The sequence below is a fragment of the Narcine bancroftii genome, chromosome 8, assembly GCF_036971445.1.
Source record: "Narcine bancroftii isolate sNarBan1 chromosome 8, sNarBan1.hap1, whole genome shotgun sequence".
In the NCBI taxonomy this organism is placed as follows: domain Eukaryota; kingdom Metazoa; phylum Chordata; class Chondrichthyes; order Torpediniformes; family Narcinidae; genus Narcine; species Narcine bancroftii.
The window spans coordinates 178,619,798-178,635,138 of NC_091476.1; the positions used below are offsets into that span (position 1 = coordinate 178,619,798).

The 15,341-nt window shown below is 38.4% G+C and overlaps 1 protein-coding gene across 9 annotated transcripts in view; it reads right to left on the minus strand.

The window, feature by feature from the left end:
* Positions 1-15,341, minus strand: part of alg9 (ALG9 alpha-1,2-mannosyltransferase) — a 253,304-nt gene that overhangs the window by 223,343 nt on the left and 14,620 nt on the right. For 7 of the 9 annotated variants that reach the window (XR_011343620.1, XR_011343619.1, XR_011343621.1 and 4 more), the window contains exons 3-4: positions 12,848-12,982; positions 1,879-1,949 (exon numbers count right to left, since the gene is read on the minus strand). The exons of 1 other annotated variant lie outside the window; for it this stretch is intronic. Coding sequence is in view for 5 of the 8 variants with exons in the window: in XM_069895966.1 (XP_069752067.1) it covers positions 1,879-1,949; positions 12,848-12,982 (206 nt within the window). In the remaining 3 variants the exon portion in view is untranslated. The remainder of the gene's footprint in view (positions 1-1,878; positions 1,950-12,847; positions 12,983-15,341) is intronic. One more of the 9 variants, XM_069895969.1, reaches the window with a different exon arrangement.

Genomic DNA, 15,341 nt, shown 5'->3' on the forward strand with positions numbered 1-15,341 from the left:
AAGAACAGACGGCATGTGGTCACCCAAGCTGTCCAAGTGGAGCAGCCGTGCCACTTGTTCGTGGCAGGAGAGGCCAAAGTGCGGATAAAGAGTGCCTTAATGGCACTGTGAGTGTGCTGAATCAACCAACTGACTTTACTGGAACTCTCTGAGAGCTTATCAGCACCACTCCCATGATCCTTTACAGCCCCTCCCACCAGGAGCATTGAGGTATCAACTCAGTGCAAGCCTGCACCTCTGTGACTGGTTCACTGTGGATCAGTACAGCTCGCTACAGGATCACTGTTGCCTATATCAATGATCTGGATGATAATGTGGGAAATGGGATCAACAAGTTTACTGATGACACTAAGATTTGAGGTGTTATGGACAGCAAAGAAGGCTTTCAAAGCCTTCAGAGGGATCTGGACCAACCAGTAAATGGCAGATGGAATTTAATGCAGACAAGTGTGAGGTGTTGCTTTTTGGAAGGACAAACCAGGGTAGGACATACATAAATGGTAGGGCACTGAGGAGTGTAGAAGAACCAAGGGATTTGGGAATACAGATACACAATTCCCTGAAAATGGCATCACAGGTAGACAAGATTGTGGAGAGCTTTTGGCATCTTGGCCTTCATAAATGAAAGTATTGAGTATAAGAGTTCAGATGTTATATTGAGGTTGTATAAGACATGATGAGGCCAAATTTGGAACATTGTGTGCATTTCTGGTCGCCAAATTACAGGAAGGATATCAGTAATATGAAAAGAGTACAGAGAAGATTTACTGGGATGTCACCGGGTCTTCAGGAGTTGAGTTACAGAGAAAGATTAAACAGGTTTGGACTTTATTCCTTGGAACGTAGAAGAATGAGGGGAAATTTGAGGGGTTTACAAAATTATGAGGGAGATAAAGTAAATGCGAGCAGGCTCTTTGCACTTAGATTGGGAGAGATAAAAACAAGAAGACATGGCTTTAGGTGAAAGGTTTGGGAGAACGTCTGCACTCAGTGGTGGGAACTTGGAGTGAACTGCCATCTGATGTGGTAAATGCAGGCTCATTTTTGTTTTAAGAATAAATTGGATAGACATAGATGACAGAGATCTGGAGAATTATGGAATGGTTGCAGGTCAGTAGGACTAGAGGGATGATGTTTTGGCACAGACTAGAAGGGCTGAATGGCCTGTTTTCTGTGCTTATAGTTTTCTATGTACTGCTTACTGGGATAGAAATGATGAATAATTTGGATTACTCTGGCAGAAGAACATTCCTCATTCAGTCATATCATCTGAGTTATACTGCATGGAAAGAGGCCATTTGACAACATGGACATGCTGACCAAACTGCCCCAAACACTGGAATGTCCAGACACTGCCCTCAGTGCCTCTCCTGTCAATTCCACTCCACATCTTGTTCCAATGAGATGACCAGTTCCCTCTGACAGACTGATCACAATTCATTACAATTTGTTAACCCAGGAATTACTCAGAATGGACAGGAAGACCAGATTTCACATTTTAATTGAAGGAGAAAATTGCTAGAGGAAAACTGATGCAGTAAGTGGTCCACATACCTCACAGGTTTGTCAGTATCTGAAAGGATAGGCTAATATTGTGGGTGCAGAACCTTTGCAAAATTTGACTGGCAGTGTCTGGGGGAGAAATCTGCCTTCAACACTTACACAATGAAAGTACAAACCACGGTATTTGCTGGACAGCTCCACACCTGAAATTCTGCTCCATAATTCAGAACAATGTTTTGGAAGTGAATGGAATTGTATATTTCAGGTTTCTCCCAGTGTTTTGTTACTTCATTAGTTACATGATCATCTGTATTTTCAGTTTTTTAAATTTTATCAAGATTTTTATTATTCAATGTACACATTACATTCACTTACTTGTAAAAATACAGCTCACAAACACAGCAGAGAAAGGCTAAAAGACATCGTAAGAAATAGAAGACAAGGACCTGTAAAGAGAAAAACTCTGTCATAGAGCCAGGTCATGGAGTTGATCATTAATTCTCAAAAATATATTAGGCAGCATGTTGTAAAAACGAACAACAGTATGTCAGTGGACTTTATGTAGCAAAGATAAAGATATATAACCAATGTTTCAGGCTTGAGCCCTTCAGCAAGGTATGATCAAAATGTAGGCAGGTACCTGAACCTCAGCTCAAACCTTGATGATGGGCTCAAGCCTGAATCATTCGTTATGTATCTGCTGTGTTTCTCCAGCCATGTGAATTTACTTCAATCACAGTGTCTGCAGACCTTAGTGTTTTATTCCTTAAGCAGCATGTTTATTAATTTAAACAAGGTTCACAACCATTGCTACCCATCACCTCCTACACCTGAACAAAGCTTCCCATTAACTCCTGATATGGCAATTTATCAGCCGGTAAGCCTGACATTATGGAAGGGAAATTATTGGAGGGATTCTTAAGGGCAGGATCAACTCTTATCTGAAAAAGTATACACTTGTCAGGGATGAACAGCATGGCTTAATGTGGGAGGACATTCCTTACAAACATAATTTGCTATTTTACATTTAAAATTTAAACCTACAGCACAGTAACAGGCCCTTCCGGCCCACAAGCCCTTATTTATGCTGCCCAAATACCCCAGTTAACCTACAAACACTGTACATTTTGAACAATGGGTATTCAGTGATTATGTCGTGCTTCGATTTAGAAAAGATTGGGAGTTCAATGCTGTATGCTAACACTAATTGAAGTTTTATGGACTATTTTCATGCTCATTAAATCTGTTTGTCTTGATCATAGAATGTATTTACTTATATGGTTTTTCCTTCAGTTAGTTATGTTTAATAGATTCAGCAGAAGTATCCTCCCTTTATTTTAATGTCAAACATCCCAGGTTGTTTTGGTCAGGGATTAGAGTTCTTGTCTTTGGTTTCTTTTTTCTTCTTTTCTTTTTTGTATGGAGAAGGGGAATATTGCTATTGTTTTATTTTTGGAAATGTACTTATATTCTTCATATTTGGTAACCTTGTGTACAAATGTGTTCTTGTTCAATAAAACTCAATAAAAAGATTGAGAGAGAACAGTGGGAGGACACTGGAGCACCTCGAGAAAACTCCCGCAGACACAGGGAAAATGTGCAAATTCCTTTTAGACAGCGCCAGATTTGAACTCAGGTCATTGGCCCTCTAATAGCATTGCATTAACTGCTACGCTAACCAGGCTGCCTTTGGAGGAGATGAAGATGATTGATGAAGTTTGGGCACTGGATGTTGCTTTGAACAAGCTCCCTTGTGGCCCAGATGATTTAGTCACATGGGATCCATGGTGACTTGGTAGATTTGATTTAAAACTGGCTTGGCCACAGCGGACAAATATAGTACTGTAGTAGATGGATGATTCTGACTAGAGGTCTGTGGCCAGTGGCGTTCCACACAGATCAGTGCTGGGTCCTCTGTTGTTTGTAATATATACAAAGGATATGGGGGGGGGGGGGGGGGAGGGGGATGGCGTAGAGTCTAGACCTGTAATCTCGACCTCTCTGGTCAGACTTTTAAGTATCTGTTTTTTAACCCTTTGTTTTCAAGTTTAAACTTTTTAAATTTTAGTTTAAAGTATTAAGGAACTATTATGGCCATTAATGGCAAAAAGATTAAACCTCAAGTGCAGAAGAAGTTACATTTTCAAAGTGCTGAAGATTTGGGGCCTAGATGACTTGATACAGCTTCAGGTTTAATTTCTTCAGTGTCTAAGTCACAAAGACTGCCTGTGGGAGCTGAAAAAAAAACGTCTACTACTCACCAAGTGAAGGATGACGCTGGAATTACCCGTTCTCTGGAAGAAGGTGCGTGTTCCCAAGAAGTGGATCCCGATTCTGAAAGCCTTTCGATTTTAACGGAGGGAGCACGCAGGAAGACGACTCCATTGGGGGAAATGCATCAGGAAGCATTTCAACCTGAAGATATCGCTTTCCTCCGTGATTTTGTGAAAAAACGAGCTGCGGGGAGAGACCAGCGGCGACCCCCTGAGGAAGTCGGGGTGCCGTCGCTGGGAGTCCAGACCCACAGTAAAACTTCTAAAATGGCTTTTGTTGAGTTGCAGCAGGAGCTGCAGTTACCTGGTTCTGCCACTATGTCAGAGAAAGCAGTGCTGAGCTTTTCTGGGTTACAGTGTATGCAGTTAAATGCTGTCATTCAACCTTTAATGAATGAGATGATTCAAATGAATGCTAGTTTAAGTTCAGAATTGAATACAGTTAAAGCACGTGTGGATGCATCCGAAGAAGAATTAAAAAAATTTCAGACTGCTGTTTTGGACTGTAAACAACAAGTGGTTTCTAACACAGAAAAAGTGTTGAAGGTTGAAAAATAGGTCATAGAATTGGGAGAACGCGAGAAGGAGTTAGAGAGGAAAATAGATTACTTGAAGAATCAAAGTAGAAGGAATAATGTGAAAATCGTTGGTTTGCCAGAAGGAGCGTTGTCTCCGCTCCATCCTCAACATTCATTGGAGCGACTTCATCCCTAACATCGAAGTACTCGAGATGGCAGAAGCCGACAGCATCGAATCCACGCTGCTGAAGAACCAACTGCGCTGGGTAGGTCACGTCTCCAGAATGGAGGACCATCGCCTTCCCAAGATCGTGTTATATGGCGAGCTCTCCACTGGCCACCGTGACAGAGGTGCACCAAAGAAGAGGTACAAGGACTGCCTAAAGAAATCTCTTGGTGCCTGCCACATTGACACATATCAGTGGGCTGATATCGCCTCAACCCGTGCATCTTGGAGCTCACAGTTCGGCGGGCAGCAACCTCCTTTGAAGAAAACTGCAGAGCCCACCACACTGACAAAAGACAAAGGAGGAAAAACCCAACACCAAACCCCAACCAACCAATTTTCCCCTGCAACCGCTGCAACCGTGTCTGCCTGTCCCGCATCGGACTTGTCAGCCACAAACGAGCCTGCAGCTGACGTGGACATTTACCCCTCCATAAATCTTCGTCCGCGAAGCCAAGCCAAAGAAAGAAGAAGAAATAGAAGGACAAGATCCTCTTCGTTTTTTTAAAGACTGGATCCCACAAGTATTAGGGCAAGAATTTTTTTCTGGAGGCTTGATACTGGAAAGAGCTCATAGAGCTTTAAGAAGAAACCTTTACCTGGTCAACCACCGAGACCGGTAATAATTCGATGTTTGAATTATTTGGACAGAGAAGCAATACTTCGATTAGCAGTGCAAAATGCGAGACAACGACAAACTCCGTTATTGATTCGGAATAGCAGAGTTTTTTTTTTATCCTGACTTGAGTCAAGAGGTCATTCAACGTCGACGTCGATTTAATCCAGTTAAAGAAGTTTTGTGGCGTAAAGGTTATAAGTCTACTTTTCGCTACCCGGCAGTGTTGAAGGTGTTTTATGGAAACCATCAATTTCGTTTTTTTGAGAATGATCATGAAGCAATGCTTTTTGCTGATTCATTGCCAGATATAAGAGGACAAAGATGTAGTCCACCAATGTCTCCTAAAGAAAAATCTAGTTGTTCGGGAAACGGAATAAATGGCAGAAATGGGAAAAATGGGAATGGAAAGAGTCCAACTTCTTCTGAAATGGGATCTTCGAGATTGGAATCTCTTGGATGAACAGAAGAATTTTCTTATTTTTATTCTACTTTTTTTGTTATTATGATATTTTGATGTTATTCATTGTTTGGGTGGGGAGGGAAATATTTGCTCTAAGTTCTTTACTAATCAGCCACTGGTGGGTGACCCACACCCAATTTTTGTTTAAGGATTACTACCTTTTGGTAGTTTTTTTTGGGGGGGGGAATTTTTTTTTTAAATTATTTTTTAAAATTTTCATTTTAGTTAGCTTTTAATTTGTGATTTTTTTCTCCTATTGGAGGGCCTATATACATTGATTTGAATTTTCATATAAAGATATTATTGGTATTTAGTAATAATAGTAGATATGTCAAAGTTGAGGTTTGCTACTTTTAATGTTCGAGGTTTAAACAGTCCGATCAAGTGTAAGCGAGTCTTGGCGTATATTAAGAAAATGAAAATTAATGTTGCTTTTTTACAAGAAACACATTTGAATGTGAAGGAAAGTATGAAATTAAAGAGGGACTGGGTTGAGCATGTATATTCTTCTTCATTTAATTCTAGAGCTAAAGGTGTAACAATTTTGATACATAAAAAAATTACAATCAATGGAGGAAAAGGCAGGATGTATTCTTAAATTGAATTGTAAGATTTTTAGTGAATTTTGGACTTTACTTAATATTTATGCCCCAAATGTAGATGATGAAATATTTATTTCAGATGCATTTTTATGTTTGGGTCAGGCTAATGATAATATTTTAGTTGGTGGTGATTTTAATTGTGTTTTGGAACCTTTATTAGATAAATCTCCGAAGAAAGTTAAAAAATCCAAGATGGCAATTCAGGTCCAAGTGTTGATGAAAGATCTTAATTTAGTAGATATTTGGAGACGTCTTAATCCGACAGAGAAAGATTTCTCCTTTTATTCATCTAGACATGAATCGTTTTCAAGGATTGACTTTTTTTTTAGTATCGCCACATTTACAAGGGAAAATACAACAATAAAAGTTGGGTAATTTCAGATCATTCTTCGTTATATTTTACATATGCAACTTCTGAGAAAATTCAAGTGGCCTGCCGTTGGAGGTTTAATACACTGTTAAAAAATACGGAATTTATTGATTTTTTGAAAAAACAAATTAATTTTTTTTGAAAGAAAATTCTAATTCTGTGCAAAGTAAATTTGTATTATGGGATGCTACGAAAGCTTATTTGAGAGGACAACTAATTAGTTATACTTCTAAAATAAAAAAGAATCGATTAAATCAGAGTCTTGAATTAGAGAAACAGATTGATGAGTTAGAAAAGGAATTCCAGAAAGATGCTACAGAAGATCAGAAAATAGAATTATCTAGGTTGAAATTGGAATACAATACTTTGCAATCTTATCAATTTGAATGTGTGATTAATAGTACTAAACAACTGTATTTTGAATGGGGAGAGAAGCACATAAGGTATTGGCGTGGCAATTAAAGAAAGAACAGATTTCGAGGACTATTAATGCTGTTAGACAGAATTCTCTTATTACTTATAAACCTCGTGAGATTAATGATGAATTTTGTTCATTTTATAAAAAGTTATATACATCTGAAGAAACTGGATCGATTGATCTTTTTTTAATCACAGTTGAATTTACCGATATTAGAGGATGCAGGAGTTAGAAGAACCATTTACTGATTCGGAAATTAAAATGGCTACGATGGAAATGCCGAACGGTAAATCGCCTGGTGATGATGGATTTTCGGTTGAATTTTATAAAATTTTTTATGATGATTTCTCTACAGTGTTTGGGAATGTATTACGTCAAGTTGGAGAACATTATGAATTACCTGAGTCTTGTTTGAGTACTTTAATTACAGTAATCCCAAAAAAAGATAGAGATCCTTTAAAAGTATCTTCATATAGACCAATTTCATTGTTAAATGTAGATTATAAAATAATAGCTAAAATATTAGCGAATAGATTTGAGTGGAATTTTTTTGTTTAAAGTTCTGGAGAAATTTAAGTTTGGTCCTTTCTTTATTGGTTGGATTAAGGCTTTATATAGTAAACCGGTAGCTAGAGTATTGACGAATGGCTTGATTTCGGAACCTTTTAAAGTGACTCGATCAACTCGTCAAGGTTGTGCTCTATCGCCAGCTTTGTTTGCCTTAGTGATTGAACCTTTAGCACAGCTGATAAGACAAAATACACAGATACAAGGTATGAAAGTTTTAGATGAGGAGTATAAAATTAATTTATTTGCTGATGATGTATTGGTGTATTTAATAAACCCAGCTCAGTAACTTTTGCATTTGAAGGAATGTTTAATACAATATGGATGTCTTTCTGGATATAAAGTTAATTGGGAAAAAAGTGAAATATTACCGGTAAGTGAAGGAGATTATTCAGTTGATAAGAATATTATTAATTTGAAATGGACTGATCAAATTAAATATTTGGGTATAATTTTGAATGTTAATTATCAGTCTTTATATAAATTAAATTAGGTTCCATTAATTTAAAAAAATTAAAACTGATTTGATTAAATGGAAAGATTTACCTATTAATTTATTGGGTAGGATAAATACAATTAAGATGAATATTTTTCCACGTATGCAATATTTGTTAAAATCTATTCCGTATTTACTTGATAATATTTTTTTTCGAGATTTGAATAAAATGGTTAGGGAGTTTTTATGGAGAGATAAATTTTCGAGAACAGCTTTGAATAAATTAACTTGGAAATATGAGTTAGGGGGATTACGTTTACCACATTTTCAAAATTATTATGAAGCAGCCCAACTTAAATTTATTAGTTCATTGATGGATTTGGAACAGCCTCCTAGTTGGGCCAAAATTGATGGCAAATATTTCTGAATTTGAAATACATCAATTTTTGTTTAGATGGAATATAAATTTGTTACAGCAATATTATGTGCCTATACTAAAACATCTAATGAAGTTATGGATAAATAAAAATAAAATGATAGGCTCCAGGGGTGAATTATCGGCTTTTGACTCCGTTGTATAATAATCAACTTATTTCTTTTTCAATACATAATCGAAGTTTATTGCATTGGAGATTCAAAGGTGTGAAAAATTTGGGAGATTGTTTTAAAGAGGGTAAATTTTTATCTTTTAATCAGATGAGGGATAGTTTTGGTATTGATAAGAACTCTTTGTTTCTCTATTATCAAATTCAATCTTTGGTAAAACGTACGTTTGGTAGAGATATGATTTTACCTGAAATGACTAAATTTGAGATTTTTCTTATGAAGGTACCAGAGAAGGGTTATATTTCATCTATGTATCAAATATTACAGGATGGTATGGATAAAAAGGGTTGGGATAGATCTAAAAGTAAATGGGAAGCGGATACTGGTTTTATTTTTTCCGAGGATGATTGGTTAGATATCTGTTATGATAGTGTAACTAGATTGATAAATGCACATTATGCAATGATTAACTATAATTTTTTACATTAATTATACTTAACACCTGAAAAATTAAAAAAGTATGGTTTTCATGAATCAGATTTGTGTTTTAGATGTGGTGATACGGTTGGAACTTTTCTTCATGCTGTTTGGTTATGTATACATATACAATCTTTTTGGAAGAAAATTCAATTGTTTTTAGAATACCTGTATAAGATTAAAATAGTTTTAGATCCAACAGTATTTTTATTGGGTAGCTTGCAACCTCTGAAAGGCTTGGGATTAGATAAGTTCCAGCTTGCTTTTGTATATTTAGCTTTATCTGTAGCGAAAAAATGTATTGCTAATACGTGGAAAGATACAAATATGATTGATATTAATAGATGGCATAATGAGATGAAATATTGTTTAATAATGGAAAAAATTACATATGTTTCGCGTGATAATTATAGTTCTTTTATTAATAAGTGGTTGTTATACAGAATATTTACATTTCAATTTATATTGATTAGATCTTAATATGTATATTTAATTTTTCTTTAATATTTTTTCTTTTTTCTTTCTTTATGGCTCTCCTTAGGAGAGTTGGCTGAAGGGGGGGGGGGGTTCTTTTCTTTTCTTTTTTTTTTCTTTTCTATATATAAAAAATAACGTTCATGTTTATGATTAATTGTTGTATATGTTATGTACTATTTGTTTTTTGAACGAATAAATAAAGTTTAAAAAAAACACAAAGGATATGGACAAAAGTTTAGATGGGCTGATTCCCAAGTTCTTTTTTAATTCATTGTATTCTATAATATCTATAACCTTATAACAATTACAGAACAGATACAGGCCATCTCGGCCCTTCTAGTCTGCAATGAACCAAGTACTCTCTTCTAGTCCCACCTACCTGCACCCTTCCCATAACCCTCTGTTTCCCTCCCATCCATATACCTATCCAATTTTTCCTTAAATGACAAAATGGACCCCGCCACCACTACTTCTCTGGAAACTCATTCCTTACAGCCACCACTCTCTGAGTAAAGTTCCTCCTCATGTTACTTCTAAACCTTTGCCCCTCAACTCTTAACCTCTTATTTCAATCTCTCCTACCCTTAAGGGAAAAAGACTATCCACCTCAACTCTCTATCCCCCTCATAATCTTAAATACCTCGATCAAATCCCCCTTCAACCTTCTATGCTCCAAGGAAAAAAGACTAAATTTGCTCAATCTTTCTTTGTAATGTAGATGCTGAAACCCAGGTAACATTTTTGCAAATCTTCTCTGCACCTTTTTGATATCCTTCCTATAATTTGGTGACCAGAACTGCACACAGAACTCTAAATTTGGCCTCATCAATGCCTTGAACAGTCTCAACATCACCTCCCAACTCCTGTATTCTATGCTTTGATTTATAAAGGCCAGCATACTAAAAGCCTTCTTCACTACCCTATCCACATGAGATTCTACCTTCATGGAATGATGAACCGTTATTCCTCAATGCCCTCCCATTTACTTCATATGTCCTGTTTTGATTATTCCTTCCAAAATGAAGCACTTCATACTTCTCAGCATTAAACTCCATCTGCCATCTTTCAGCCCACTCTTCTAAGCAGTCCAAATCCCTCTGCAATCTTTGAAAACCTTCACTATCCACAACTCCACCTATTTTAGTATCATCTGCATATTTACTAATCCAATTTACCACCCCATCATCCAGGTTATTAATGTAAATGACAAACTGCAAGGAACCCAATACAGATCACTGAGGCACACCGCTTGTTACTGGCCTCCAGCCTGACAAACAGTTATCCACTATGACTCTCTGGTATCTCTCTTCCAGCCACTGTTGAATTCATTTGAATATCTCAAAGTTAATACCTAGCGCTTGAACCTTCCTAACTAACCTTCCATGAACCTTATCGAAGGCCTTATTGAAGTCCATATAGACAACATCCACTGCTTTCCCCTCATCAACATTCCTAGTCACTGCTACATAAAATTCAACATGATTGGTCAAACACTACCATCCAATCACAAACCCATCCTGATCAGACCCTGTCTCTCCAGATACTTATATTATCTCTAAGAACGCTCTCAGACGTCAAACTTACAGACCTATAATTACTAGGCTTCCTCCTCAAACCCTTTTTAAACAAAGGAACCACATGTGCAATACGCCAATCCTCTGGCACCATCCCCATCTCTAATGACATTTGGAAAATCACTGTCAGAGCCGCTGCTATTTCCTCACTAACTTCTCTCAAGGTCCTGGGGAAAATCCTGTCAGGATCTGGAGACTTATACACCTTTATATGCTTCAAAAGCTCCAGTACTTTCTCTTTCTTAATCACTACAGTTCCCATAATTATCCTCTTTGCTTCCTTTACCCCACACAATTCAATATCCTTCTCCTAAGTGAATACCGAAGAAAATAAATTATTCAAGATCTCCCCCATCTCATTTGGCTCTAAACACAGTTGTCCGCTCTGATTCTCTAAGGGATCAATTTTATCCCTCACTCTCCTTTTGCTATTTACATATTTTGAAAAACCTTTGATTTATTTTCACCCAGTTTGCTATAGCCACCTTGTACCTTCTTTTAGCTTTTCTTATTTCTTAAGATTCTTTTTACATTCAATGTATTCTCCACGCATCTCCTTTATTCCTTGTTTCTTATATTTATTGTAGGTCTCTCTCTTTAATGAACCAAGTTTCCAATATCCCTTGAAAATCATGGCTATCTCAAACTTTTGACTCTGCCTTTTAACCTAACAGGAACATAAAGATTTTGGACCCTCAAAATCTTACCTTTAAAAGAACACCATTTTTATACTACATCCTTCCCATAAAACAAATCGTCCCAATCTACTCCTCGTAAATCCTTTCTCATCTCCTCAAATCTAGCTTTTCCCCACTCAAAAACCTTCACCCTAGGCCCTGAACCTAATGGCACTATGATCACTGGATCCAAAGAGCTCCCCAACATATACCTCCATCACCTGACCTATCTCATTCCCTAACAGTAGATCCAACACTGCCCCTTCTCTAGTCTCAAGGATCTAAATATCCACCTCTTGGTCCTACTTTTATTTGCACCAGAAAATTCTGTCTACAACACATTAACCTTTCAGTTTTAACCCATAAAACAACTCACAGGACCATAAGAGTGGCAGAGAGGATCAATGGAGTCTCATTCCCCACCTCAACGTGATCAACCAGGATCATTGACTGAAGAGGGTGCACAAAATCATTGAGGACCCCTTGAACCCTGCATACAGCATCTTTCAGTTGCTCTCATAAGGAAACAGATACAGGAGTTCAGAGCCAGCACCACCAGGCTGAGAAATAACTTACCATGGCAATGAGAATGCAGAACAACCAAAGGAACTGCTCACAGTAATCATCCAAGACTCACATTAACAAAACAATATTTATTTATTTGTATCTAGGAATACTTGTCCTGCAAATGCAATGTTTGTCTGTATTTGTGTTACATCTGGTTGAGTGTCTGCGTGTTTTGCACCGAGGTCCGGAGAACTCTATTTCATTGGGTCTGACTTGTGCAATTGGATGACAATAGATGTGACAAAAAAAAACCCTCAAATGGGCTGAGGAAAAAAATATTTCGCCAATAAATGATCAGCTCACTGTGCAAGTGCATTTTACTTCAAGAGCTGCACACGACTCAAAATAGGTCAACAGCCAATCTCATTCTGTACGGGGGAAATTGGCCAGTGCCATGACTTGGTGCAGAGTGGTATAAGTTTATACGGCTTTGAACGGACATCAATAATAATTTGATTATTAATTTCAATGTAGCTTCTGTAATCCAAGCCCTAACATTTCATAAAATATTCACAAAAACCTTTCAATAAAAAGCACCTTGTTGGTCTGCAATACTCTTGCATGGATCCATGCAGGTAAAACATGAAGCCACAGATAAGCATAAGAACGAATAGCGTATACTGGAGAATATTCCCAGGTCTGAAATCCTGTTCCATACAGCAGGAAATGAGTCTGAAAACAAGGATGAGAAAAGGAAAGCAGCTAATGAATCGCATTCCAAATGCATCCCACGCTTTTCCCATTCTCCCAAACATATCCTACATTAATATAGCAAATTCAACCAAGCGGGTTCACAAGGGGGTTATCAAGCAAAAATGGTGGTTGACTCCTCATAAGAGATGGCACAACAGGACAAAGTAGTTGATGAGTAAAAACAAAGCTGGAGAAACTCAGGTCAAACAGCACACTTCATATAGCAAAGATAAAGATACATAACCAACGATTCAGGCTTGAGTCCAAGTTATTTTTTTATAACTTTATTTATTCATTCAACAAAGTTATTTCTTCTTTTTTCTTCTTTGGCTTGGCTTCGTGGACGAAGATTTAAGGAGGAGTATGTCCACGTCTGCTGCAGGCTCGTTGGTGACTGACAAGTCCGATGCGGGACAGGCAAGCACGGTTGCAGCGGTTGCAAGGGAAAATTGGTGGGTTGGGGTTGGGTGTTGGATTTTTCCTCCTTTGTCTTTTGTCAGTGAGGTGGGCTCTGCGGTCTTCTTCAAAGGAGGTTTCTGCCCGCCGAACTGTGAGGCGCCAAGATGCACGGTTGGAGGCGATGGTCAATGTGGCAGGCACCAAGAGATTCCTTTAAGCAGTCCTTGTACCTCTTCTTTGGTGCACCTCTGTCACGGTGGCCAGTGGAGAGCTCACCATATAACACGATCTTGGGAAGGCGATGGTCCTCCATTCTGGAGACGTGACCTACCCAGCGCAGTTGGATCTTCAGCAGCGTGGATTCGATGCTGTCGGCCTCTGCCATCTCGAGTACTTCGATGTTGGTGATGAAGTCGCTCCAATGAATGTTGAGGATGGAGCGGAGATAACGCTGGTGGAAGCGTTCTAGGAGCCGTAGGTGATGCGGTAGAGGACCCATGATTAGGAGCCGAACAGGAGTGTGGGTATGACAACGGCTCTGTATACGCTTATCTTTGCGAGGTTTTTCAGTTGGTTGTTTTTCCAAACTCTTTTGTGTAGTCTTCCAAAGGCGCTATTTGCCTTGGCGAGTCTGTTGTCTATCTTGTTGTCGATCCTTGCATCCGATGAAATGGTGCAGCCGAGGTAGGTAAATTGGTTGACCGTTTTGAGTTTTGTGTGCCCGATGGAGATGTGGGGGGGCTGGTAGTCATGGTGGGGAGCTGGCTGATGGAGGACCTCCGTTTTCTTCAGGCTGACTTCCAGGCCAAACATTTTGGCAGTTTCCGCAAAACAGGACGTCATGCGCTGGAGAGCTGGCTCTGAATGGGCAACTAAAGCGGCATCGTCTGCAAAGAGTAGTTCACGGACAAGTTGCTCTTTTGTTTTGGTGTGAGCTTGCAGGCGCCTCAGATTGAAGAGACTGCCATCCGTGCGGTACCGGATGTAAACACCGTCTTCATTGTTGAGGTCTTTCATGTCTTGTTTCAGCATCATGCTGAAGAAGATAGTAAAGAGAGTTGGTGCGAGGATGCAGCCTTGCTTCACACAGTTGTCAATGGAGAAGGGTTCGGAGAGCTCATTGCTGTATCTGACCCGACCTTGTTGGTTTTCGTCCAGTTGGATAACCATGTTGAGGAACTTTGGTGGGGGGGCATCTGAGGCACTCTAGTCATCATCATCACCCTGTACAAAAACAAAGGCGAGAAATCAGACTGCTCAAACTACAGGGGAATCTCGCTGCTCTCCATTGCAGGCAAAATCTTCGCTAGGATTCTCCTTAATAGACTAATACGTAGTGTCGCCGAAAATGTCCTCCCAGAATCACAGTGTGGCTTTCGCGCAAACAGAGGAACTACTGACATGGTCTTTTTCCTCAGACAGGTCCAAGAAAAGTGTAGAGAATAAAACAAAGGACTCTACATCACCTTTGTTGACCTCACCAAAGCCTTCGACACCGTGAGCAGGAAAGGGCTTTGGCAAATACTAGAGTGCCTCGGATGCCCCCCCCAAGTTCCTCAACATGGTGATCCAACTGCACAAAAAAAACATTATTTCATACAATAAGAAAAATACATATTATGATTGATAAAAAAATTTCTTTATATATAAAAAAGAGGAAAAAAAAAGAAAAGAACCCCCCCCTCAGCCAGCTCTCTTTAGGAGAGCCAAAGAAAGAGAAAAGAAAACCGAAATATATTTACTAAAATCTAAAGTAAATATTCTAAATATAAAGACCACTTATTAAGAAAAAAAGAATAATTATCATGTAAAACATACGTTATTTTTCCATTACCCAACAAGTTTTCATCTCATTTTGCCATCTCTTAATATCAATCACATTAGCATTTTTCCATGTACTTGCTGTACTTTTTGCTACAGATAAAGCTAAATATACAAA